This window comes from Elephas maximus, chromosome 7 (assembly GCF_024166365.1).
Source record: "Elephas maximus indicus isolate mEleMax1 chromosome 7, mEleMax1 primary haplotype, whole genome shotgun sequence".
Lineage (NCBI taxonomy): Eukaryota > Metazoa > Chordata > Mammalia > Proboscidea > Elephantidae > Elephas > Elephas maximus.
In genome coordinates this window covers 72,647,656-72,673,645 of record NC_064825.1, presented here as the reverse complement: position 1 = coordinate 72,673,645, position 25,990 = coordinate 72,647,656, and the positions used below count along the sequence as shown (strand labels likewise).

The 25,990-nt window shown below is 41.2% G+C and overlaps 1 protein-coding gene and 1 long non-coding RNA gene across 4 annotated transcripts in view; one reads left to right on the top strand and one right to left on the bottom strand.

Annotated features, from left to right (window-relative positions):
- The window catches only part of NUCB2 (nucleobindin 2), a 52,766-nt gene extending 33,810 nt beyond the window's left edge, over nt 1–18,956 (bottom strand). For all 3 annotated transcript variants that reach the window (XM_049890572.1, XM_049890573.1, XM_049890574.1), the window contains exons 1-4: nt 18,847–18,956; nt 13,342–13,499; nt 2,116–2,259; nt 1,420–1,527 (exon numbers count right to left, since the gene is read on the bottom strand). In XM_049890572.1, the coding sequence (XP_049746529.1) occupies nt 1,420–1,527; nt 2,116–2,259 (252 nt within the window). In that variant the 5' untranslated portion in view covers nt 13,342–13,499; nt 18,847–18,956. The remainder of the gene's footprint in view (nt 1–1,419; nt 1,528–2,115; nt 2,260–13,341; nt 13,500–18,846) is intronic.
- Nucleotides 18,957–19,124: 168 nt separating this feature from the next.
- On the top strand, nt 19,125–24,636 carry LOC126078813 (uncharacterized). Its single transcript, XR_007518168.1, has 3 exons — nt 19,125–19,226; nt 23,187–23,397; nt 23,868–24,636. It is a non-coding gene; the product is annotated as an uncharacterized LOC126078813 (long non-coding RNA).
- The last annotated feature ends 1,354 nt before the right edge of the window (nt 24,637–25,990 follow it).

Below are 25,990 nucleotides of genomic sequence, written 5' to 3'. Positions count from 1 at the left end.
CGCCCCCCCCATTATCCACATTTTTTATGTTACCTTCAAATAGTGTTCTACATCCTAATTTCAGCTGGGTAGAAGACATTGGAAGTTCTACATTAAATACCATTTGACCTAGGAAACTGGTTTCACAGGTCGTATTAATCCTTCAGAGGAACTGCAAGATTATCCCCAAAGACAATTCAGGGGAATTACTGACATAATGCTATTATCTTTTCCCAGAACAATTAACAGCCTTCATGAGGAGAGTTGTGAACTGAAATCCACAGGCTCCAATAGATACCACTACCTGATGTTTGTCAGTCCTTCAAATGGGGCTCACACTAGGGACAGAGGCAAAAATAAGAAAGATGTTTGGCCCAGAAAGGTTCCTTCAAACACAGTTTTCTAATTCCCATTCCAGAGACAGATGAGATAGTTTTTGAGGAAAATTAAAAACAAACAAAATAGTATCAACAAACTATCTTGGGAGGCATAAGTGATAGCCTAAAATTAAATCCCCGGAAATTTTTTTTTCCTATTCACTGACTCTAGGATCAACCCAACTAGATGGATTATGAAAACTAAAGAGCCCTAGGTGTACAAACGAACCCACTAGGCACCTCCACGGGAAGAAATACCTGATTCCATAAAGATTACAGCCAAGAAAATCCAAAATGAGGTAGTTCTACTCTGTCCCATGGAGTTGCTATCAGTTGAAAACAACTCCACAGCACCTAACAACAACAAAAGGAGATGCCCAGGGCTAAGATTATATCCAATATTGTTCTCAGGGCAGAGGCAAGTGGTTAAACCTCCCCTATTGACATGACATGAGACATGGTCTATTACTCTTCTGTTAATCTGGACCTGATTAAAACACCAGAATCCAGTGTATTCTAAATCTTTGAATAGCTTCCTGCTGTCCTCAGACGATGGCAACAGGTTTTGGCTTTGGTCCTCAGATCATGGTCCTTAACATGATCCTCAGATCGAGCACATAAGGCTCGATGTCATATAGCCCATGGCTATCTTTCCAACCTCATCTTTTTGCTACTCATGGACTCCACTTCCCGCTCTAGGTTCCAGCAATAGTAACTTCTTCCAGTTACCTATATATCTCTTGTCTCTGCGCTCCTGTATCTTTGTCTAGGGTACCTACTAGACCCTCCCTCAATTACACCTTTAAGCACTGGCATAATCTCCACCAGAAAGAATGACCTCCCACTTTCTCTGATTGCTTTTTACTAGATTATGTGTCCTTCCTCTTTATCTCCATAATATTTTATATGCTCATTATGCATTCATCCTAATATTCTATTTCTGGATATGATTCTCCCTTGAGGGTTCCTTAAGGGCTAGAAATGAGTCTCATCTTTACATCCCTAGTACTTAGCTCAATGTCTAGCATGCTCAAATGTCAGTTAAATAATTATTTACATTTACCTTTATTTCCTCTATGTCTGCTTTCTGGAGCTTTTCTCTGAAATATTTATCCGTTTCCAGCACATCAATCACTTGCTTGAGATATTCATCATAATAAAGTCCAGTATCCTTCAAATTAAGAAACAAACAGTAATGTTTCTGAAATTCTGCCTTCTCTGCATCTAAAGATCTCAATCTTGAAAAACAATTTCTAGCAAAATGGCATTAAGGCGTACCTGTTTTGACAGTCAAGTAAAAAAGCTGTATTCAAAACTCGAATGAAGGGTTTTGTATCAGAACCAATACCCATGTTTTACTGTTACATAAAGGAAGAATTCCTATATGCCTTAGTCAATGAAGACTAAACCAATTACGCTGTTTTCTCCCCCACTGTCTTCTGTCTCTTATTGTCTTCTGGCTCTGCTTTGAATACAATACAATGCCTTCTTGGCTGGTTAGCTCTATGTTGGAAATGTGTTATGGTTAATTCTCCTATGCACTATCTAATATCCTAACTACACTAAATAAACATCGCTAAGAGCAAACAAAACTACATTAAATAAACATTGTCTAAGATCAAACAACATATATATATTCAATACTCTTTTCATTGCTATTTAGAAATAGTTGCTAAATGTCCAATTTTATAAGTAATAAATACTAGCAATATTTTAGCTATAATTCCTCCCACAGGATTATCTTTATCATTTCACTCACTGGTGGTTCTATCTTTGCGCTTTCCACAGGTTCGGTATTTTTTACTTTCGTCTTGTCTATGTCTATAGGCACAGCTTCGAAAGCACTAAGCAGACAGGTAACCAAGAGCAAACAATATTGTAGTAGGATGGTCCTCCACCTCATCTGAAAAAAAAGAATAATTACAGTAAAGTCATGAAATTATGCATTAAAATTACCTGTATATGCATTCCCAAAGCCACATTAATAACATATTCAATCTCAAGAAGTTTAATACAACGAAAGAATTCTGGGGAAGGGTAAAAAGAGATTGTAACTCATCAAAAATAATACTTAAAATAGATAACTAAAGAAAATCAGGAGAGAAATGTTTTCTAGCCAAAATTAAAAAGGCAAGAAAACAAAAATTTTTTAAGTTTAAATTGCTTACATAACACATGAAAATGTTTGGTTAACAACAAAAGCTTCAAATAAAGATACTAATGAGCAACCCAAAATTTAACAAAAATAAATAAGTTTAGGGAAAGAGAAAGTAAGAACTGTATTTCTCAATTAAAATACCCAAAACCCACTGCCGTCAAGTCGATTCCGACTCGTAGCGACCCTACAGGACAGCGTAGAACTGCCCCGTAGAGTTTCCAAGGAGCACCTGGCGGATTCAAACTGCTGACCTTTTGGTTAGCAGCCATAACACTTAACCACTACACCATCAGGGTTTCCAATTAAAATGCCAGAGGGTCAAAATTATCTCCTGATACGGTATTTAATTTAGTTCCAATCTAATGTTGGAAGTAAATATGCTCTATGAACATCAACTGATTAAAGAGACAAATGAGTAGCTACAAATATTCTCTTAATCTTATTAAATATTATTTTATCATAATTGTCAAATTTGCTTACTCAAACTGCTTCTACTCCATAAGGATCTTGGTAGCTCTGGAGGGTCTTCCTGGCCCACAGAGTGTGGTGGCTACAGCTGGCCTGCCAACCCACAGAGCAAGACAGCTGAGCATCTTCTGTCTAGAGGCTTCCTGGCAGAGTGGTGTGCCTCTGGGCACTTATATGAGGAGCTAAAGAGCTTTGTAACACTTGCCCTAGTAGGGCACAGGCCAGGGCCAAGAGGCAGCCTGTCCTCAGGGGGCCAAGAGGAGGCCTGCCATTAGGGGGCAAGCACAGCAGAGAAGGGCCTGCTTGGTTGCAGGGCAAGAGGAGCTGAGAGGCTGTCCAGCACTGATGAAGGGAAGGATGTGCTCTCCACTTCAGGGGAGGCTTCCAGACTTTGCCTACGTGCTTCCTGATCCTGAATTGTAGCCTGTTGATCCTGATCCTGAGTGGTACCTGTTCCTTCCCTAGTAAATTCCATAATCATGAGTACAGTCTGTGAGTTGTGGCCACTGCAACAAATTATCCAACCCAGAAGTAGAAAGCGCCGTGGGAAGGACAGCTGGTGTCGGAATTGGTAAAAAGCTTGGAGAGTGGAAGTATGTCTGACCTCCACCTCAGCCTTGGGCTGATGCTGATGGTGACGATTATCCTGCCCCCATCCCGGAAATTAGACGACCTCTGACGCCACGCCATTTTTACAGAGGTACGTAGGGCAGTGACTCATTTTATAGATGAAAAAATTAATGCTTAAACCAATTAGCTTATGGAGTACTGTCTTGTCATTAAAAAATACCACTAGAACTCACATTTCATTGTTATTGTTAGCCTACCAATTTTTATATATCTTTATTGAGATATAATCCTCATGCCATAAAATTCACCCAAAATATACAATTTAACAGTTTTAGTATATTCACCAAGTTGTCCACCCATCACCACTATCTAATTCCAGAACATTTTCATCACCCAAAAAAGAAACCCTGTACCCATTAGTAGCCACCCCCACCCCCACTCTCCACAACCCCTGGCGACCACTAATCTACTTTCTGTCTGAAAGGATTTGCCTATTCTGGACATTTCATATAAATGGAATTATACAATTGGTGGTCTTTTATGTTTGGCTTCCTTCACTTAGCACGATGTTTTCAAGGTTCATCCACGTTGTAACATGTATCAGTACTTGATTCCTTTTTTTTTTTCATGCAACATGAATTTACTGAATATACACCAATGCAGGTAGTGTATTAGATACTGGAAACACGGCAGTAAACAAGACAGAAATTCCAGCCCACAAGGAGCTTACATTCTAGAGGGCAAAGAGCTACTAGACCAAAACTAACCTGAAATCTACCCTGTCTCTAGATATCAGTATGAGCCAATACATCTTTCATTATTCTCTGTCTTGTATTTCACACTCCAGCCAAACAAACTAGCTTGAAATCAGCATATGCTATGTGTGTAGTGAAGAACCTGACCCAAAGAGAGGACTAGTCCTTTCCCTTGGCTACTAGGAAGTGACCTCTAGGCTCTTAGAATGTCCTGCCTAACAGGGCTGTCTTCATTTGCCTGGGGGCTTTGTGATTTATGATGCGGGCTTAGGGCCATGCAGTTCTGTCCCCAGAGAAACTAGAGACTAAAGGTATTAGCCCAACTTCCAGGAAGGGTTAACCACTAAAGGTCAGCAATGTGAGCAGTATATGATTGAGCCCCAATAAAAACTCTGGATACCAAAGGCTTGAGCAGGCTTCCTGGTTGGCAATACTCTGTGTGTACTGTCACCCTGATATTGAGAGAGTAATATGCTGTCCTGACTCCAGCGGGGGAGAATGACGGATGCTCCAAGTTTGGTACTTCCCCTGGACTCTGCTCTATGCATTTCTTCCACTAGCTGATTTTAATCTGTATCCTCTCCCCGTGATAAACCCTAACTGTTAGTGTAACAGTGTCCAGTGAGTTTGGTGAGTCCTTCTAAAGATGATCAAAACTGAGTGTGATTTGGGAAACTCCCAAGCTTGCAATTGGTGTCAGAAGTGAGGGCAGTCTTATGTGGACTGTTCCCTCTAACCTTTGCAGTTGGTTAAACTCTAAACTCTGTCTCACTATGATAGTTCTCATTTGACTTTGTGCACACTATTCCCCTTGTTTGAAACACCATCATATTCTGGCCTAAAGTCACAAAGCTTAGAAATGGTAGCTCAGAATCTGAGTTACAGTCATAATTGGTTTTCTTAAAATACCTCTTCCTTTCATTCTTTCATTCTTAGATCAGTACTCTTTCCAGTATACTCCTAAAGGGATCTAATTATGTATATGTAATCATGAGGCTATTTATATGCATTCATGAAGACCATAAAAATTAGGGACCCCAGAGGACAGCAATTAGGAGTATATAGCAAGATGTATATAAATTTTTGTATGAGAAACTGACTTGATTTGTAAACTTGCACTTAAAGCACAACAAAAATTTAAAAAAAAAAAAAATTTCAAGAGGAGCCCTAAAGAGACCGCCTAGGAACACAACAGATAGACACTGATAGAAAGGGAGAAAAATGCGGAATAGAACTTCAAATTCTTAAAGAATCCAGACTTACTGGACCTACTAAGGCTGGAGGAGCCCTGGAGACCATGGCCCTGGGTTACTCTTCAAACCTTGAATTGAAACTATCCCCTGAAATCACCTTTAAACTAAGTTAACAGTTTATCTCAGAAAGTAAAGAAGGTTATCCTTGAGTATTGCTTCCTTTAAAAAAAACTAACATCTAGTGGTCAACAGCTTTATAAAGCATAGATGAGAAGGCTGGGGGGCAGGGAGTTTTAGTCAATGGAAGTGAAGCAACTAGAATAGAAATAACAAGAATGTTGACACAATGTGAAGAATATAAGAAATGTCACTGATTATTATGTCTAGAAACTGTGGAATGGGAGCAGGCTTTGTTGTGTATATTTTCACCAAAAATAAAATATTTAAAAAAAAAAAGATATATATGTGGACAAAAAAAAAAAAACTAGGGACCCAGAAAGTCTCTCACATTCAAAGGGATATAATTTTTTAAAGTATTCTGTAGAGATGCTACTCAAAGTTTAGTTCTAAACCTGAAAGATCACATCACCTGAGCACTTAGCAGAAATGCAACTTCTTGGGCTGCACCAAGATCTGAATTAAAATCTCTGGGGTGGGGCCCAGGAGTCTGTGTTTTAGCAAACTTTCCAGGTGATTCTTATATACACACAAGCCCAAGAAAAACTCTTCTCTAAGACACTTGGACATCATGATTGTTGTAAGTAAATGTGTTTCATCTTCTGGTAGGATCAAGAAGGCACCACCACCAAAGCTTGTAAAATGGCTGTCAGAATCCTGGAAGAGAATCCCAAACAAAGGGGCTTGAAGAAAATTCTAGAAGAAAATTACCTTTATTCTCCATAGTAGAGAAATACGGACATTGACAATTCTGAGTCAAAAAAATATTTCAAAATAGTCAGATTATCATCTGTGAAACATTTCATAACATGAAGGAATCTGGAAGGTATTATGCTGAGTGAAATTAGTCAGTTGCAAAAGGACAAATATTGTACGAGACCACTATTATAAGAACTCAAAAAATAGTTTAAACAGAGAAGAAAATATTCTTTGATGGTTACAAGAGCGGGGAGGGAGGGAGGGTGGAAAGGGGTATTCACTAATTAGATAGTAGGTAAGAACTATTTTAGGTGAAGGGAAAGACAACACACAGTACAGGAGAGGTCAGCATAACTGGACTAAACCAAAAGCAAAGAAGTTTCCTGAATAAACCGAATGCTTTGAAGGTCAGCGTAGCAGGAGTGGGGATTTGGGGACCAAGGTTTCGGAGGACATCTAAATCAACTGGCATAATAAAATCTATTAAGAAAACATTCTGCATCCCACTTTGAAGAGTGGCGTCTGGGGTCTTAAACGCTAGCAAGTGGCCATCTAAGATGCATCAATTGGTCTCAACCCACCTGGAGCAAAAGAAAATGAAGAACACCAAAGACACAAGGTAATTAGGAGCCCAAGAGACAGAAAGGGTCACATGAACCAGAGACTACATCAGCCAGAGACCAGAAGAACCAGATGGTGCCCAGCCACAACCGATGACTGCCCTGACAGGGAACACAACAAAGGACCCCTGAGGGAGCAGGAGGGCAATGGGATACAGACCCCAAATTCTTGTAAAAAGACCAGACTTAATGGTCTGACTGAGACTAGAAGGACCCTGAAGGTCATAGTCCCCAGACCTTCTCTTAGCCCAAGACAGGAACCATTCCCATAGCCAACTCTTCAGACAAGGATTGGACTGGACAATGGGATAGAAAATGATACTGGTGACACATGAGACTATGTTGGCATCTCCTGTCTGGAGAGGAGATAAGAGGGCAGAGGGGGTCAGAAGCTGGCTGAATGGACATGAAAAGAGAGAGTGGAGGGAAGGAGGAAATGTGCTGTCTCATTAGGGGGAGAGCAATTAGGAATATATAGCAAGGGGTATATAAATTTTTATATGAGAGACTGACTTGATTTGTAAACTTTCACTTAAAGCACAATAAAAATTTTTTAAAAATAGACTATGAATGTGAAGAAGTTTTAAGAATACCTTGACCAATTTATTTCACTTTTAATTTTGTTGTGTGTATGCACAAAAGTGGTGTGAGAAAAATCTATGATATGTCTAAATCTAAAAAAGCTTTTTCAATGACGATAAAATAGAATCATAAGTGATAAGGCACAGTGTCACAGTTTAATTGGCAGCATTTTTTCTATAAGGAATATAATGGTGTGTCTTAATATCAGTGGTGCCTTAGAGGTGCTGAAATACCACATCTTGAGTTTTAACTATCTGTTGAGTTGATTCTGACTCATACTGACCCTATAGGATAGAGTAGAACTGCCCTATTTGGTTTCCAAGGAACGGCTGGTGGTTTTGAATTGCCAAACTCTTGGTTAGCAGCCATAGCTCTTAACCACTGTGCCATCAGGGCTTCCATGCCAGAGAAAAGCAAACTGAAATCCAGGGGATGGAAATTGGAGTGGTGAAGCATCTAAAGATTGAGCCAGTCTCTTAGGGATTTTAGAAGGTAGATAAGGAGCAAATATTTTATTTCTACAAAGAATATTTGTATTTTTGAAAGTTTTTAAATTTTCTCTTGTGTTACTTAGACACAAAGCACAGTAATTCTTTTACTACTAATACTTCAATTTCCTTTTTTAAAAAATCTAGAACCATTCACCCAAATTAACAAAATAACCAGAAGCCTTATTAGTATAAAAACAGCCTAGTTTTCTTCACGGAGCTGAAAATGTCTACTTGCTGAATACCATTTTAATGCCTTCCCCCCCTTTTTTTTTTAAATTAATGAATAGGATCATGCTGTGCATTGTTTTATAAGTTACTTTTTTTCTTTACACTGCAATTGCTTGTTTAATTGGCTGTCTTCCATGCTATAAGGGTAGGGACCATCTCTGTGTAACTTATCTTTAAATTCCAGCATAATACCTGGCACATTCTGTTGCCATCGAGTCGATTCCGACTGCTCCTTTACCTAGTACACACCCATATTACCCACTGCCGTCAAGTAGATTCTGACTCATAGCAACCCTATGGGATGGAGAAGAACTGCTCCATAGGGTTTCCAAGCAGTGGCTGGTGGATTTGAACTGCCAACCTTTTGGTTAGCAGCCGTAGCTTGCCGTAGCTCTTAAGCACTGTGCCACCAGGGCTCCATTTGGTACATACCAAAACAAAACCAAACCCACTGCCATCGAGTCAATTCCGACTCATAGCAACCCTATAGGACAGGGTAGAACTGCCCCATAGAGTTCCCAAGGAGCACCTGGTGGATTCCAACTGCTGACCTTTTGTGTAGCAGCTGTAGCACTTAACCCCCATGCCACCAAGGTTTCCACTTGGTACATGGTGGGTACTTAATAAATATTTGTCAAATTAATAAATACATGTAACTGATCTGAGAAAACATACATCTATTCAACCTTAAATTTAAATGAGAGAGGAGTAAAAGAAGAGGGTTGAGGGCAGGAGGAAAAAATAAATGAGAGACTATCACAAGGAAAGAGAAAGACCAGGTTCAGTCTTCTGTACTCTCCTACTCCTCTCACCCATAACCATTCTTTTTAACCGCTTCCAGGATCTCTCCCCACACTCATTAACAGGAAGCTGTCTGATATATGTATATATGTGAGTTGTGGAATCACCTTGCAGAAAGCAGTTTGGCTTTTTGTTCTTGGTTCTTGCTAGCTGCACTAACACCTAAGGCTAATGAATGGGGGTTGATCAGATCATGAGGGACCAGTTGGAGGCCCCAGTGCTGATTAAGACTCATAATGCATGATGTAATCTAACATGGTCACATGGTGAGGGCAATAAAAGCCCTGAGTCCTAAGGCTCAGATGGAGCTTCCTGCTTGGTAAGAGTGAACATCTGCTCTTGGGAGGGTAGCCTATCCCTCTTGGAGACATGGGAGATCTGTGCCTCACCCTATGTGTTTCTTCATTTGTACCCTTTTTCGTTACACTAAAGCTGTTATTGCAGGTTCGGTGTTTCCTGTGAACTCTGTGAGTTGTTTCAGCGAATTATAGGACCCAAAGGCTGGCCTGACATGGAGGGAGTCATATGGACTCCAGAGCTTGTGGCTGGTACCCTGGAAGTGATAGACAAAAACCCCAAATTTGCGGCTGGCTGGTCTGAAGTGGAGGGAGTCATATGCACTCTCAAGCTTGTGGCTGGTACCCATGACCTAGTCCTGGGTGGCTAGGGATGAGATAGAGAGGGGCCACACTGGCAGCTGGGTCTGAACTTAACAAGGAAGAGAAGCTGAGATTTCCACAGGACTCCGCTGGCATGGGATTTGTTATCCACCACACCATTTGGCATCAGAAGTGGGTGATCTATTTCCCTGGACTGGCTTGCACAATATATCAGATCTATGGAGCCCTGGTGGAGCAGTGGTTAAGAGCTATGGCTGCTCACCAAAAGGTGAGCAGTTCAAATCCCCCAGCCACTCCTTGGAAACCCTTTGGGGCAGCACTACTCTGTCTTATAGGGTCGCTATAAGTTGGAATTGACTTGATGGCAATGTGTTTTGGTTTTATCTGTTAGTTTAAAGGCATTTATATACGCAGTGGAGTCCCCGGGTGGTGCTAACCGTTACACATTGGACTACTGACTGAGGGTTGGTGGTTTGAACCCACCCAGAGGAACCTCAGAATAAAGGCCTGGCAATCTGCTTTTGAAAGGTCACAACCTTGAAAACCCTATGGAGCGCAGTTCTGCTCTGTAACTCATAGGGTCACCATGAGCCAAAATCTACTTGACAGCAACTGGTTTGGTTTTTTGTTTGTTTGTTTTACATATGTATCAGATAAACTTAATCTAGATATGGTATGAGTCAATAACTAAGAAGTCCGCCTCTACGTGATTTGGTTAAGACAGGGAAAGGGAGACAAGATTCCTTTTGGTATTTAGGAATTTAGGGAAATTATTTTTTATCTACTGAATGCTCTGAGAGGCTCAGGAACTCTGCTTTGCAATTTCCCAAGTCTCTGATGCCTGTGGGATCAATGTTCTCCCTGCTGTTTTGGGATGACTGCTTCATTTAGGATTTCACATTTTTCTACTTTGGACAAACAATTTACCAGCCCACCCTAGTTTGCATCAGTCTGTTGTTTCAGCCTAGTTCAGCCCAGTGTCTCCTCTTCAAGTCTTTATCCTTCTTATGGAAGAAGAGAGGGATAAAGAAAAGAGAAGGCCAAACTTACTGACCTTATAATGGAAGAAAATTTGGTTAGTTGCCTCTTCTTCCCATTGCCTCTCCTTACCTCTCACCTCTGCATCTCTTGTATGGATATTTGTGTATTTTCCAGTTCATAAAAATCCTTACAACCTATCTCTGACACATTTGACATTATCTTGGTATTTAAAGAGATTTTTCTATCGTTAATTTTCTATCTAATGTGCTAGAACACATTCCATTTTTTCTTTTACGATAAGTTAACATTTATTGAGGCCTTATTAAGGATTAAATATTTTAATTAATTTTAGACTTTGCTAAGTTAGTTATTCTAGTTTTTTCTAGAATAAACACCACAAGAATAGAAACTAGTAGAGGGGAAAAAGTGTATTTCAAAAATTCTCCATCACGATGAATCTGTGAAACATTTCATAACATGGAGGAACCTGGAAGGCATTATGCTGAGTGAAATTAGTCAGTTGCAAAAGGACAAACATTGTATAAGACCACTATTATAAGAACTTGAAAAATAGTTTAAACTGAGAAGAACACATTCTTTTGTGGTTACAAGAGGGGGGAGGGAGGAAGGGTGGGAGGGGGTATATACTAATTAGATAGTAGGTAAGAACTACTTTAGGTGAAGGGAAAGACAACACTCAATACATGGGAGGTCAGCACAACTGGACTAAACCAAAAGCAAAGAAGTTTCCTGAATAAACTGAATGTGTTGAAGGCTAGCGTAGCAGGGGCAGGGGTTTGGGGACCATGGTTTCAGGGGACATCTAAGTCAATTAGCATAATAAAATCTATTAAGAAAACATTCTGCATCCTACTTTGAAGAGTGGCGTCTGGGGTCTTAAACGCTAGCAAGTGGCCATCTAAGATGCATCGATGAGTCTCAACCCATCTGGATCAAAGGGGAATGAAGAACACCAAAGACACAAGGTAATTACGAGCCCAAGAGACAGAAAGGGCCACATGAACCAGAGACTACATCAGCCTGAGACCAGAAGAACCAGATGGTGCCCAGCCACAACCGATGACTGCCCTGACAGGGAACACAACAGAGAACCCCTGAGGGAGCAGGAGAATAGTGGGATGCAGACCCCAAATTCTCATAAAAAGACTAGACTGAATGGTCTGACTGAGACTAGAAGGACCCCGCTGGTTATGGCCCCCAGACCTTCTGTTGGCCCAGGACAGGAACCATTCCCGAAGCCAACTCGTCAGACATGAATTGGACTGGACAATGGGTTGGAGAGGGATGCTGGCGAGGAGTGAGCTTCTTGGATCAGGTGGACACTTGAGACTATGTTGGCATCTCCTGCCTGGAGGGGAGATGAGAGGGTAGAGGGGGTTAGAAGCTGGCAAAATGGACAAGAAAAGAAAGAGTGCAGGGAGGGAGCGGACTGTCTCATTATGGGGAGAGTAATTGGGAGTATGTAGCAAGGTGTAAATAAGTTTTTATGTGAGAAACTGAGTTGATTTGTAAACTTTCACTTAAAGCACAATAAAAATTATTAAAAAAAAGAAAAATTCTCCATCACGAAAAGAAAGAGTGGAGGGAAGAAGTGTGCTGTCTCATTAGGGGGAGAGCAACTAGGAGTATATACCAGGGTGTATATAAATTTTTGTATGAGAGACTGACTTGATTTGTAAACTTTCACTTAAAGCACAATAAAAAAAAAAAAAAAAAAATCTCCATCAACCAAAACCAAAAAAGGCAAGAAAGGGGAGAAAAGAAACATTAAGCACGTAGAACTATTAAGAAGTCCAAAAGAAGGTGGCAGATTTAAAACTCAAGATATGGTATTTCATCAACTCTAAGACACCACTGATATTAGGTTGTTTCAACACATTTATTAACAACAAATGTTTATTGAGCATTTATGGGTAATTTTTAAAAATAAACAGAGCAAATATCCAATGACGACAGAAAGGATTCTATAATGAACCATGGGATAACAAAGTATTAGATGACGGATATATCCTTCTGTAGACAATGGTGAGATTTAAAGCTTTGCCATGCAAATTACTGAAGCTTCCACGAATGGTAATCATAGCTTACAGATCTCAGAGATAAAAGAGGAAAAGATTCATACCGTGGCAAAGACTTCTATTTGCCTGTGAATATCTAAATCTCTCCTTTCTCCTCAGTAACAAAGCCCAATTTTATTCAGGGCAGCCATGCATTCAGCTACATTTCCCAAGGCCCGTGTATTGCATTCAGCTGCATTTCCCAAGGCCCGAGTCGCTTAGCTGCAGCCATTAGACTGAGCTTTGATTCAGAAGTCTCCTTAATAGGGGAGATGCATACTTCTTTGCCTTTTCCTTGCTTCCTAGAACTTGGCTGTGATGGTTAGAGCGCTAGCAGCTATCTTGGACTATGAGGATAAGAGCCATACCTTAGGAACAGGAGACCAAAGAACCGGAAGAAGTTTAGGTACTATGACTTTGTGAAGCCATAATACCTATCCTGGACTGGCTACTCCCAGAATTATTTTTATGGGAAAATAAAATATTGTGTAATTAAGTCATCATTGTTAAGTCTCTGTTTTTGTTTTTATTGCAACCAAACACAATTCTTAACTGATCACTTACCTTCAGACAGGTAAAGAATGTTTATTTCTTCTTTACAGATGAAGCAAATGAGATCCAAAGAGGTTGGAGAACTTGCACACTGTCAAATTAGTGAAGAGATGGGTCTTGATCTTAGCCCGATGTTTTTTCACTAAAAACTGCCTCTTAAGCAGTCCTAGCTGTATAAAAATAAAAAACGAAAAAACACAATAAGTACAGGCATAAATTTAGCTTTGTTACAGTGATAATGGTACATGATAGGGCATCATGTGTCACACACTGTAAAAAGAAAAAGCACTAAATTTTTATGACATGGATGGAGACTAAATTATATTTCAATGGGAGGGAGGATAATAGCAAATAAATAGAATCAAAGACCAGAGCAAACAGAGATATGATTTATTGTCCCTAAGTTTTACTGTATCCCTCCCTTCTTAGTAACTAAAAAGGATTCAGTTTAAAAGCTTATTTTTCTCAGTAATGAGACTTTACAATATATGATAAGTTTTCCTGTTAAATCCTTAAATGAACTTTTTCTTAAAAATTCTTAACTGGAACTTTTCTTCACTCTTACCACCAATTTTAAAATTAATCCTGGCCCTAGTCTCAGTGGCAGAGATCAGTAATAAGAAGCATCCCAAATTCTTTTTTGAAACCCCACTACCTAACTGTAAAATACAAGGCATTTAGCTCAAGTATAAACTAACTGGAGAATATAATCAATTATTTCTAAGCAGTCTGGAAAGAAAATAAGCAAATAAAATGTCTTCAAATCTAAAAACACATATTTCTTTATATGTTACACTTAACATCAAGTTATCTATGGGAAAGAGTGATCACATGTATGTTGTATGTTAGAAAAGGTTTACGACTATTATGCAGACAATATGGTAAAAAAAATAAACAGCAGATTGAATTCTAACCTCATTTACTGGCAAGACACTTTGCCTCTCTGGTTTTCCTACTTATAAAACTGAGCTAATACTACTTCACATGCTTGTTGACATGATGAAAATAAGAATGAAGGCAAAGTGACTAATACAATGCACATCAATAATAAATTCTCAGTAAATATGAATGCCCTTTCCCTCTTGCCCTTAATGAAAATCTGTTCACAAATACCCAAAGATATAGAACTTAAGCAAGGAACCAGTTGGACACACAGCCTTTAAATGTCATTTTTTGAAAGGCCACATTAGAGCTCTCCTCTGAGCATTGCCACAGCCAGAGCCCTGATGCAGCCGCAGGCCAGAGGAAGGAATATGTCCAACAAAAGAGGAACACAAGCTCTTCCTCCCAGCCATTCAAACAGCAAGTTGCAAGAGACCCAGGTTTCTTCCTCCAAGACACTGCCCTGAGCCAGGAGACCTGGGTTGCTTTTTCTCACTGGCAATGTCATACTTCTGACAATGAAAAGGGGTAGGGAAAAAAAAAATTAAATGGCTTTTGAGTTTCTCGATGGCAGCAGTGACAAGGATAACAGGTAAGTGGGTGTTCAACTACATTCTTCCCTTTAAAAAATGAGAATCAATGGGAAAGTCACGAACAAAGTCATCAGACGTATGACCAGGTGAGCTGGACTCCAACCCTTGCCTGTATCGAGACCACTAGACTTAAAATCTCTGATGCCTTTAACTGTAGAAAAGGACATCAATCAAAGAAGCCATTATATCTCCTTTTGTTCCATCTTAACAAGCGGTTGCAATATCTGGTAATAAACCAACACCTAATCTGTTGCCAAAGAGTCAATTCTGACCCATAGCGACCCTGCAGGACAGAGTAGAACTGCCCCATAGAGTTTCCAAGGAGCAGCTGGTAGATTAGAACTACCAACCTTTTGGTGAGCAGCCTGAGCCCTTAACCACTGCACCACTGGGGATCATGAAAAACATACTGTTCCTTGTCTGTATCATTCACGAGCATATTTATTAAAATTACCATGTCTTCATTGTTTACATGTACTTCACATAAATAAAATACAAAAAAAAAACAACAAACAGTTCCATGAGCCAATTCAGGCTGACGGCAACCCCGTATGTTTCGGGCACAGCTGGACCACAGGGTTTGCAACGGTTGTGATCTTTTGGAAGCAGATCACCAGGGCTTTCTTTCGAAGCACCTCAGTATGGATTCAAACTGTCAGTCTTTCAGTTAGTAGCCAAGAGCTTAAACATCTGTGCCACCAAGAGACAATTAAAATATAACAAGTCAAAAAGCTTTGCAAAAAAATAAAAGCATGTAACTACTATCGCAATTTCCATTAAGTTGCTCTAGAATTTTAGAATCAGAGAATTCTCAGACCAGAAATTATCTTAGAGGTGATCTGATTCAGTGCCTACTTTTATAAAAGATTGTAACACACAAGGAAGTTAAGTGACTTGGCCAGGATTTGGCAGAGCCAGGTTTGAAACCTGGCCATCAAATTCTGAATTAAGTATACGTTCCACCAGATCTTGTTTTTTGTCGGGGGTGGGGTTTTTTTGTTTTGAATCGAAAATTATTAAAGTTATTGAGGTTCTTTTTTATTTTAACTTATTGTTAGTTGCTGTGGAGTCAATTCCAACTCTTGGCAACCCCATATATAGAGTAGAACTGCACCACAGGGTTTTTAAGGCTGTGAACTTTCAGAAGTAGATCACCAGGCCAGCCCTCTCAGGCACCTCTGGGTGGGTTTGAAATTGTTAGGAACCTGCTTTTTAAAGTCTATAAACTAACTGCAAGTATCAAACATAGAAACATCCTAATATCTGTTTCAGGCCACTGACAAATTTTTCCTTTCCAGACCTTTGAGTGTTTAGAAAAAATTCATCATCTATCACTCCAAATATAGTCAACTCAATTATTCATAATACTTAAAAGATTATCTACTTGAAGGATTGTTTTCAATACATTTAAAAATTTTAGACTTGATTCCTACAGATACCCAGTACTCAGACTGTACACATACTCTGGCCATCAAAAGGGTTCTTAGAAACTGGAAACTAACTTAGACATTAGTCTCAGTAAAGCAAAATTAATTTGGTCTGTCTGTGGAGATACACAGATTCCCAAATAAAAATTTACTGGTATTGATCATGGTACTGATACTGTATATTAATGCCTATAACTAATAACTAGTTTTTGAAAGGTGTCCTGACTGCCTTAATTGTACATTTCATTTCAGCTGATATTTATAGAGCACAAACTAACTTGGAAAAAGGCACCCTGAAAGGGTATGTACCAAAAGTGTGATATGATCTCCCAGGAAAGAAAGGTAAGCATAAGATGGACTGAGCCTTTGAAGATACGTAAAATTAGGATAGAGGGAAGAAGACAGCATGAGCAACTACAAGGAGAGAGGAATGAATTTTTCACTCATACTAGAAAATTTGACCAGATAGATCATGGAGGGGCTCAGGACCAAGATAAAAAATATGTTTCCATATTCACCCTAATAATAAGAGTGAAACTGCAAATGTTATTTGAGATTTCATTTCTGATTCTAAATTTACACAGTTTTATCTTAAAGTTTTAACCCTATTAGCTGAGGAACATTTGTTGCATACCTACTTCAGGTTTTATAAAACGAAAACTCACACTCAGCTTAAATCAGGATGGATACTGAGACAGTTTCTATAAAGGAAAAGATGTAAGAATCTGGATATTCCCTGAATCTAATTATTTTAACAGAATCTACCAAGGAAGCCCTTAGGGAAAAAAAAATTTTTTTTTACGGTTGTAAAAGAAGCTATAGGTTATCTGATCTAAAGTTATCACACCACTAGTAATACTGGTTTTAACCAATTTCTTAAAGCAACTGTCTAATCACTTCTTTAAGGAGCCCTAGTGGCATGAGTCAGAATCGACTCTATGGCAGTGGGTTTGGTTTGGTTTTTGGTTTAGTGGCACAATGGAGCCCTGGTGGCGCAGTGGTTAAGAGCTACAACGAGCTACAGCTGCTAGAATCCGCCAGCTGCTCCTTGGAAACCTTTTGGGGCCATTCTACTCTGTCCTATAGGGTAACTATGAGTCAGAATCGACTGGATGGCCATGTTTTTGTTTTTCCTTTTTGTGGCACGATAGTTAAGTGCTGGGTTAGACTGCCAACTGACAGGCTGGTGGTTTGAACTTGTCCAGGAGAAAGACCTGGCTATCTACTCCAGTAAAGATTATAACCCAGTAAACCTTATGGGGCAGTTCTAGTCTGTCACATGGTGTCACTATGAGTCGAAATCAACTCAACAGCACCTAATAACAGTCAGTTCTTTCAACTCCCCTGTAGGGAAAATTCACAATCTCCTTCAAGAAAAAGAAGCAAGAATCTGGATGCTACCTGAATCCAGATATTTAACAGAATCTAACAGGAAAGGTCTTGAGGGGGAAATAATTAAAATAAAAAAGGAAGCTATAGGTCATCTGATCCAAGTCTGTCATACCATTAGTCATACTGTTTTAAATCAGTTCTTTGAAGCAACTATCTAATCAGTTCATCTTTAAACTTGTGTGTAGTGGTTAAGAGCTAGGCTGCTAACCAAAGGGTTGGCAGTTCGAATTCACCAGGCCATCCTTGGGAACCATATGGGGCAGCTCTACTCTGTCCTATAGGGTCGCTATGAGTCGGAATCGACTGGACAGCAATGGGTTTGGGTTTTGGTATACAGAAAGTCTACAATCTCCTTCAAACAAAATTGGCTATCAGAGATTTTTCCATTTAACCTTCCTTGCTCCTTTTTTTGTTTTATTTTTGTTACCGTTTCGCATCCATGTTCATTAATGGATTTAATAGCCTCAGATGGTAGCACTTACTCAATTGCATAAAATGTACATTATCCAATTTAGGAGTTCAGATGACACTTTGAGAGTTTCAAGAGGTTCTGGTCTCCCAGATGTCAGAATAATGGTTCCTGTTCTTCCCTCCCACCCTCATATTGTAAAATAGCCATCCTAAAACCGTTACCAGCACCAACCACAAAAACCACATTTGCTCTCTCAGTGACCACTTAGCAGGTGCAACAAGGAAGTAACATCTTTCTCATTCCCTAAAATCGAAAGGGCTCACCTAATTTGTCACCTAAGGGAAAACAATACCACAACTAGCACGAACTTTCTCTCCTAGGAGGCGTCAGGGGTTGCTGCCTTAAAAGAACCGGCAGAAGAGCAGGATTCACCGGCCTAGCTTTGGTCCCAGGCGCGGGTGTAGTGAGTATCAGCTCAGACCTGGTGGGTACATCCTCCTCACCAGTGGGCACCTCCTTAGCCTATCTACCTGTCCCGGTGGCCAACGCTGACCTGGACCCCCGCCGGAGTCTGGTCCTGCTCCTCGCCAAGAGCCCACCTCCCTCATCGACCCCTAAGACAGCTTGGGGGCCCTGCAGACAGCGAGAGGAGCGGAGAAGGGGACCCCGCGCCGTAGGCGTCCCCTCCCCACCGGTGCGTGCCCCCTCTGCGGCCCCCGCCATCCTCACGCTGCCCGAGCAGGGCGAGCGAAAGCCTGAGCCTTATCTCAGGACCCGCCCCAGGCTTCCAGCCGTGCTGACCTGAACCCACCTCGAAGCCACCAGCCCCGCCTCGGCGAGCTTGCTGAATGTCCACAACGCACTAGCCCGACTCTCCAGCTCCGGGCCAGCGGCTTCGCTCGGTCCCTCCACCTACCACGCGCTCCCGCCCCCTCGCTGCCATGGCGACAGCCCCCGCCCCCCGGCGGTCACTGATTGGTCCGGCTCGGGATCGCGGAGGGCACCAATTGGCTGCGTCGGAGACAAGGCCTCGCCCCCGAGGGAAGAGGCGGGCGGCGTGGAGCGCGAGCGCGAAGGAGCCTGGGGAGACTGAGCCTAGAGGGACGTGGCGTTCTGCGACCCGAGCTGGAAAGCCGCGCCTCTTCCTTCCCTCGATTTGCCGGAGGAGCCCGTAGAGCAGGTCTTGGTCGGGTGAGGTGCTACCCCTGGATTGGGACAAAACCCCAAGGATCTCCTCCTTCTTGGCTTCAGGCCCGCGCTGGCAGCGACTCAATCAGTCGGAGAGTGACGGTCAGGCCCATTCTCGCCCACAAGCCTCGCTGTGCTCTGACGCCCCGGACCTCCTGTATAGCGAGTATCTTACTCTGTCACTGTGACTTGATAGCATTTATCTCTTCACCTATCAGATCCATCTGCAAACATCTCCTTTTTCTACACTCTCCCCCTGTAAAACTGAGACATCTATTCAAACCCCTCATTTTAAAGATGGGGAAAACCAAAAAAAAAAAATCAAACCCACTGCCCTCGAGTCTATTCCGACTCATAGCGACCCTATAGGACAGAGTAGAACTGCACCATAGATTCTCCAAGGAGCGCCTGGTGGATTCGAACTGCTGACCACTTGGTTAGCAGCCGTAGCACTTAACCACTACGCCACCAGGGTTTCCCGTGGTGGGGAAACTGAGGCTTAAAGATGTAAGTGACTCGAGTGCTAAAGAAACTTTCGGAGCCTCGAGGTTCATTTCAAAGCTTGTGTTTACCAAGTAGTAGCACCTCTCTGAGCCTTAGTTTTCTCGTCTATAAAAATAGGTAATATATCCATCTCAGGATTGTTAATGAAGATTGGATAACATTCCAAAAAAATAATGATAATACAGAACCTGCTAAACAGTAGCTAGTAATGGTACCTACTATTATCAGCAATTAACAACGTAGTACGAAACTGCACCAACATGGAGCCAGACCGCCTCTGTTGCAAGACCCAACTCTACCCTGAAGGAATTCATGGCTGAAGGCAAGTTACTTAAGTGCTCAGTCTCCTTGCCTATACAATGGGAATGCTAATAGTACCACCTCCTTATTGTTGCTGTTAGCTGCCATCAAGCCAGCTACAACTCATGGCAATTCCAAGTACAGACCTAAACATTGTCCAGTTCTGTGCCATCTTCATGATCATTAGTATGCTCAAGTCCATTGTTGCAGCCACTGTGTATTTTGAGTGCCTTCTGACCTAGGGGGCTCATCTTCCAGCACTATATTGGACAGTATCCTGTTGTGATCCCTAGGGTTTTCATTGGCTGTTTTTCGCAAGTGGGTTGCCAGGCCTTTCTTCATAGTCTGTCTTAGTCTGGAAACTCCACTGAAATCTGTCCAGCAGGGGTGACCTTGCTGATATCTGAAATACTGATGGCATAGCTTTCAGCGTTACAGCAACACACAAGCCACCACAGCGTGACAGACTGACAATGGGTGGTGGACTCCTCCTTGCAGCATAACAAATTAATTAATATAATATAATGTAATGCTCATATAACATTAGTAAGTGCTCAATTTTAGCCTCTCTCAGGTTAGTGACTGAGCTAGGACTATAACTCAGGTCTCTGGATTTCAAAACCAGCAATCTTTAGTCTTAAATACCTCTTACTCGTAGACCAGTACCTCAAAGTTAATCTCCTCTTTGAGGTTCAGAAGGGGACTGTAAGGTTAGAGAAACAGCCCACAAGACTACCTTCACTTTTTGCACCAATTGCAAGTTCAGGGGTTCTAAGACCACCCTTAACCCTATAGGACAGAGAAGAACTACCCCAGAGGCTTTCCAAGGAGTGGCTGGTGGATTCAAACTGCCAACCTTTTGATTAGCAGCCAAGCTCTTAACTATTGCGCCACCCTTAGGTTTGATGATTTGCTAGAGGGACTCACAGAACTCACTGAAAGTTGTTATATTCATGGTTACAGTTTGTTACAGCTAAAGGATACAGATTGAAATCAGCCAAGGGAACACTTGCATAGGACAGAGTTCAGCAAAGTTTCAAATGTAGAGCTTCCAGTTGCCCTCTCCCTGTAGAGTCATAGACTGTGTTGCAATATGCATATTACAGTACACATGGAGTATTGCCAACCAGGGAAACTCACCATAGCCTTAGTGGCCAGAGTTTTTATTAGGACTCTATCATGTAGGCATGGTTACTTGCCCCTGTGGCTAATTGCAGTCTCTAGCCTCTTAGACAACAAGCTGAGAGCTGATACCTTGTGACCAAAGCCCCCACCCTTAATCACATTGTTAGACTCTCTGTTGTAGCCAGTGTCCACTGAAAAATCACTTTTTTAGACTACCAGGCATGACCCAAAGCCCACAGGTAAACAAAAACACTCAGGCATAATATTCCAAGGGTTTAAAGATCTATCTCCCAGAAACCAAGGGCAAAGTCCAAACCTCTCTTTGGGCAAGCTCATTTACTACACAGGGACACTTGTCCACTTTCTCTAAATGAAGATCTCAATCTATCTACCTTATCATGAAAGTCCAAGAATGTAGTAACTGTCTCCACTGAAGGGTTAATAGCAGAAGCAAATGGAAGGGAAATAGACATATTCAGTGCTGAAGGATAGACTGAAGAGTAAAGACACTAGAGAAACAAAGGATATTCAGGAGATTACGGTGTTAAAAAAAAAATGGAGTCACCGAGTTAATTTTGACTCATGGTGACCCCATGTGTTAAAGAGTAGAACTGCTCCATAGGATTTTCCTGGCTATAATCTTTACGGAAGCAGATCTCCAGGCCTTTCTTCTGTAGCACCACTGGGTGGGTTCAGATGCCAACCTTGAGGTTAGTAGTCAAGTGTGAACCATTTGTGCCAGCCAGGAACCTTGTTATGGTGGTGGTGGTGTGCGCTGTTGAGTTGATTCTGACTCAGCACACTCCAACTCAGAGTAGAAGTCCCCCATAGGGTTTCTGAGGCTGTAATCTTTATGAGAGCAAATTGCCAGGCCTTTTTTCCCATGGAGCAACTGATGGATTCAAACCACTGACCTTTCACCTAGCAGCTGAGTGCTTAACCATTGTGCCACCAGGGCCTCTTACTAAATTCCAATTTGAAAAATATAAGAAATATTATTTCCTGGGTATTGGTGTATATATCACTAGTAATCACTGTCAATGTCAGATCAAGAAAATAATACTGTATCCCAACACTGTAAAAATCATTAGATTGTAAAAGGCAGGAACTATCTTGCCCATTTTTATTACCCAATATCTAGCACAGGGCCTAACACGCAATTCCTGAGCCAGGCACTGAAATCTAGGATAGACCCTCTAAGGGTAAAGCCTAAGAGATGTGGTGAAAATCTATCTGGATTACTTACAGTAATTCAGTGGAGATGAGGAAAACCTGGAAAATGAGAAGATTGGATTAATCCAACAATATAATAAAAGGAAAAGGGTGATGAACACTAGCTTGGTGACTGAAATGTTGGTATTATTCGCATCAGTATTCTAGGAGGAAGGAAAAAGATGACAAGGAAGACAGGACAATAATACTAAATAGCAAGATGCAGCTTAACAACAAAAAGACAACCCAGTCAAAAAATGGGCAAGGGATTTGAAGACATTTCACCAAAGAAGATACACAAACGGCCAATAAGTACATGAAAAATCCTCAGTGTCGTTCCAGAATCTATTGCCGTAGATTTGATTCCGACTCATACAACCCTATAGGACAGAGTAGAACTGCCCCATAGAACTTCCAAGGTGGACTGGAACTGCCAACGTTTGGCTAGCAGCCAAGCTGTTAATCACTGTGCCACCAGGGCTCCAAAATAACCTGGGGATCTTCTTAAAATGCAGATTCTTGACTCAGTAGATCTATGATGGTGGGCTGAGTTTTTGTATTTCTAACAATGTTGCTGGTATGTGGATCGACTTGATATTTTTTATTAGTTTTTATTTATCAGTTCTCTCCTGTCTTTTTCTCCATCATTATCCATGTTAATTTCTCTGGTTTATCAGTAAAATCACTCCCAAATTGTTGAATAAGTGACACCTGTTACCACCTCCAAGGGCCGAGCCCCACCACATGGAGGATAGCAAAGAGCATAATGCCTGCTACCACAAGCAGCAGCCCTAGGATGTTAACCCATTCCATTGTTTGCAGGTGTTGAGTTGGCCAAGAAAGACACAGCTCACACAGGCAATGGATGGAACAGTACTTCATTCACATAGAGAAAATACAGAACAAAATCAGCTTCAATAGTGGATATCAGTTCCCCATGGCCAGCAGGTGTTGCTCTACAGCTGATGCAGGAAGATTGTTTGTTTATACCCTCTTGTGCTGCAGGTCAAGGGCCCCATTCCCTCTCTCCCAGGTACATATATAGCAGTGGGGTTGGCCGGGTGCCAAATAACGCACACACTTAGCTAAGCAGTTCCTGGAAACATTGACGTGTGCTCAGGGCAAAAGGGGAGGGATATGCTAATAGACCACTCTCTGCTATGGGATGTGTTTTGGGTCAAAATACCCCAGATAAGGACTCAGCCCACATTCATATTGCCTCCATGAAACCAGGCCAACACATCTGGTCCATTGCATTATCCTTTGCAGATACTAAATTTTCCAGCATACCTTGCAACTACAAGGATGGCAAGGGGAATCCAATAGTCAAGATTGGCTTAGATGAAACACAATGCCCTGGGTCTGTGTGCTGGATTCTATTAGCAAGGGAAAAGAGAGGCTACCAGTTAGCTAAGCAACAGTGCCTGCCTTGCCTTCTCACTATCAAATCCACAAACTCACATAGCTCTGTACATGTGTCCTCTTTCTTCCCTTCTCTAACAGCAAAAGGCAGTCCTGAATGCTTCAAAGGTCAGCGGAGCAAGGGTGGGGGTTTTGGGACTATGGCTTAAGGGGACTTCTAAGTCAATTAGCAAAATAATTCTATTATGAAAACATTCTGCATCCCACTTTGAAGTGTGGCGTCTGGGGTCTTAAATGCTAACAAGCGGCCATCTAAGATGCATCAATCGGTGTCAACCCACCTGGATCAAAGGAGAATGAGGAACACCAAGGTCACATGATAACTGTGAGCCCAAGAGACAGAAAGGGCTACATGAACCAGAGACTTACATCATCCTGAGACCAGAAGAACTAGATGTTGCCCGGCCACAATCGATGACTGCCCTGACAGGGAGCACAACAGAGAACACCTGAGGAAGCAGGAGAACAGTGGGATGCAGACCCCAAATTCTCATAAAAAGACCAGACTTAACGGTCTGACTAAGACTAGAAGAATCCCAGCAGTCATGGTCCCCAAACCTTCTGTTGGCCCAGGACAGGAACCATTCCCAAAGACAACTCATCAGACATGGAAGGGACTGGACAATGGATTGGAGAGAGATGCTAATGAAGAGTGAGCTACTTGTATCAGGTGGACACTTGAGACTGTGTTGGCATCTCCTATCTGGAGGGGAGATGGGAGGGTAGAGAGGGTTAGAAACTGGCAAAACGGTCACGAAAGGAGAGACTGGAAGGAGGGGGCAGACTGACTCATTGGGGGAGAGTAAGTGGGAGTATGGAGTAAGGTATTTATAAGCTTATATGTGACAGACTGACTTGACTTGTAAACTTTCACTTAAAGCACAATAAAAATTATTTAAAAAAAAAAAAAAGGCAGTCCTTTTACCTATATTCTGAATCCCATTATCCTCACCTTCTCAAGGACGTTATTCCTTCATTTGGCTGTCCTCTTTTTTTCCTATATCATTAATCTTTCCCTAGCTATAGAATCACACTGTAGGAATACAAACATGCTCTAGGAGTGTCTTCCATTTTTAAAATACCTTTCTTATGGATAAATAAAAAGATGTGATGAAACAAGTATAGTAAAATTTTAATTATAGAATTTAGTGTATTTACTGTAAAGTTCTCTCAATTTTGTTTGTTGTTTGTATGTTTAAAACTTTCATAAAATAATGTTGGAAATAAAATTCCTTCCATGACCCCAAATCACTTTCCTACTTGTTTCCCTGCTTTTTGTTCATTCAGATTTCTTGAAAAATTCCTTTATCTTCTTGCTCCCCTCCCTTTTACTCTTAGTTTATGCTAGTCCAGTTTCCATCCCCATTACACCACTGAGATTGCTCTCATTAAATGAACAATTTTCTGTCCTCATCTTAATCAGTTGTCTGATATAGTGCTGGAAGATGAGCCCCCTGAGATTGGAACTAAAGATATGACTAGAGAAGAGCTGCCTCCTCAAAGTACAGTTGACCTTAATGACACGGATGGAGTAAAGCTTTTGGGACCTTCATTTGCTGATGTGGCATGACTCAAAATGGGAAGAAACAGCTACAAATATCCATTAATAATCAGAATGTGGAATATACAAAGTATAAACCTGGCAAATTGGAAGTCATCAAAAATAAAATGGAAAGCATAAAGATTGATATCCTAGTGTCATGGATTGAATTGTGTCCCCCAAAAATATCTGTCAACCTAGCTGATCTGTGAGTCCCAATATTGTGTGATTGTCCACCATTTTATGTGATTTTTCTATATGTTGTAAATCTTATCACTATGATATTAATGAGATAGATTAGCAGCAGTTATATTAATGAGATCTGCAAGATCAGATAGTATCTTAAGACAATCTCTTTTGAGATAAAAAAGAGAGACAGGGGGACCTCATACCACCAAGAGAGCAGTGCCAGGAGCAGAGCACATCCTTTGGACCTGAGGTTTCTGCACAGAGAAGCTTCTAGGCTAAGGGAAGATTGATTACACGGACCTTCCTCCAGAGCCCACAGAGAAAGCCTTCCCCTAGAGCTGACACCCTGAATTTGAACTTCAAGCCTAATAGACTGTAAGAAAACAAATTTCTCTTTGTTAAAGCCATCCACTTGTGGTATTTCTTTTACAGCAGCACTAGATGACCAAGACACCTAGACATTAGTGAGTTGAAA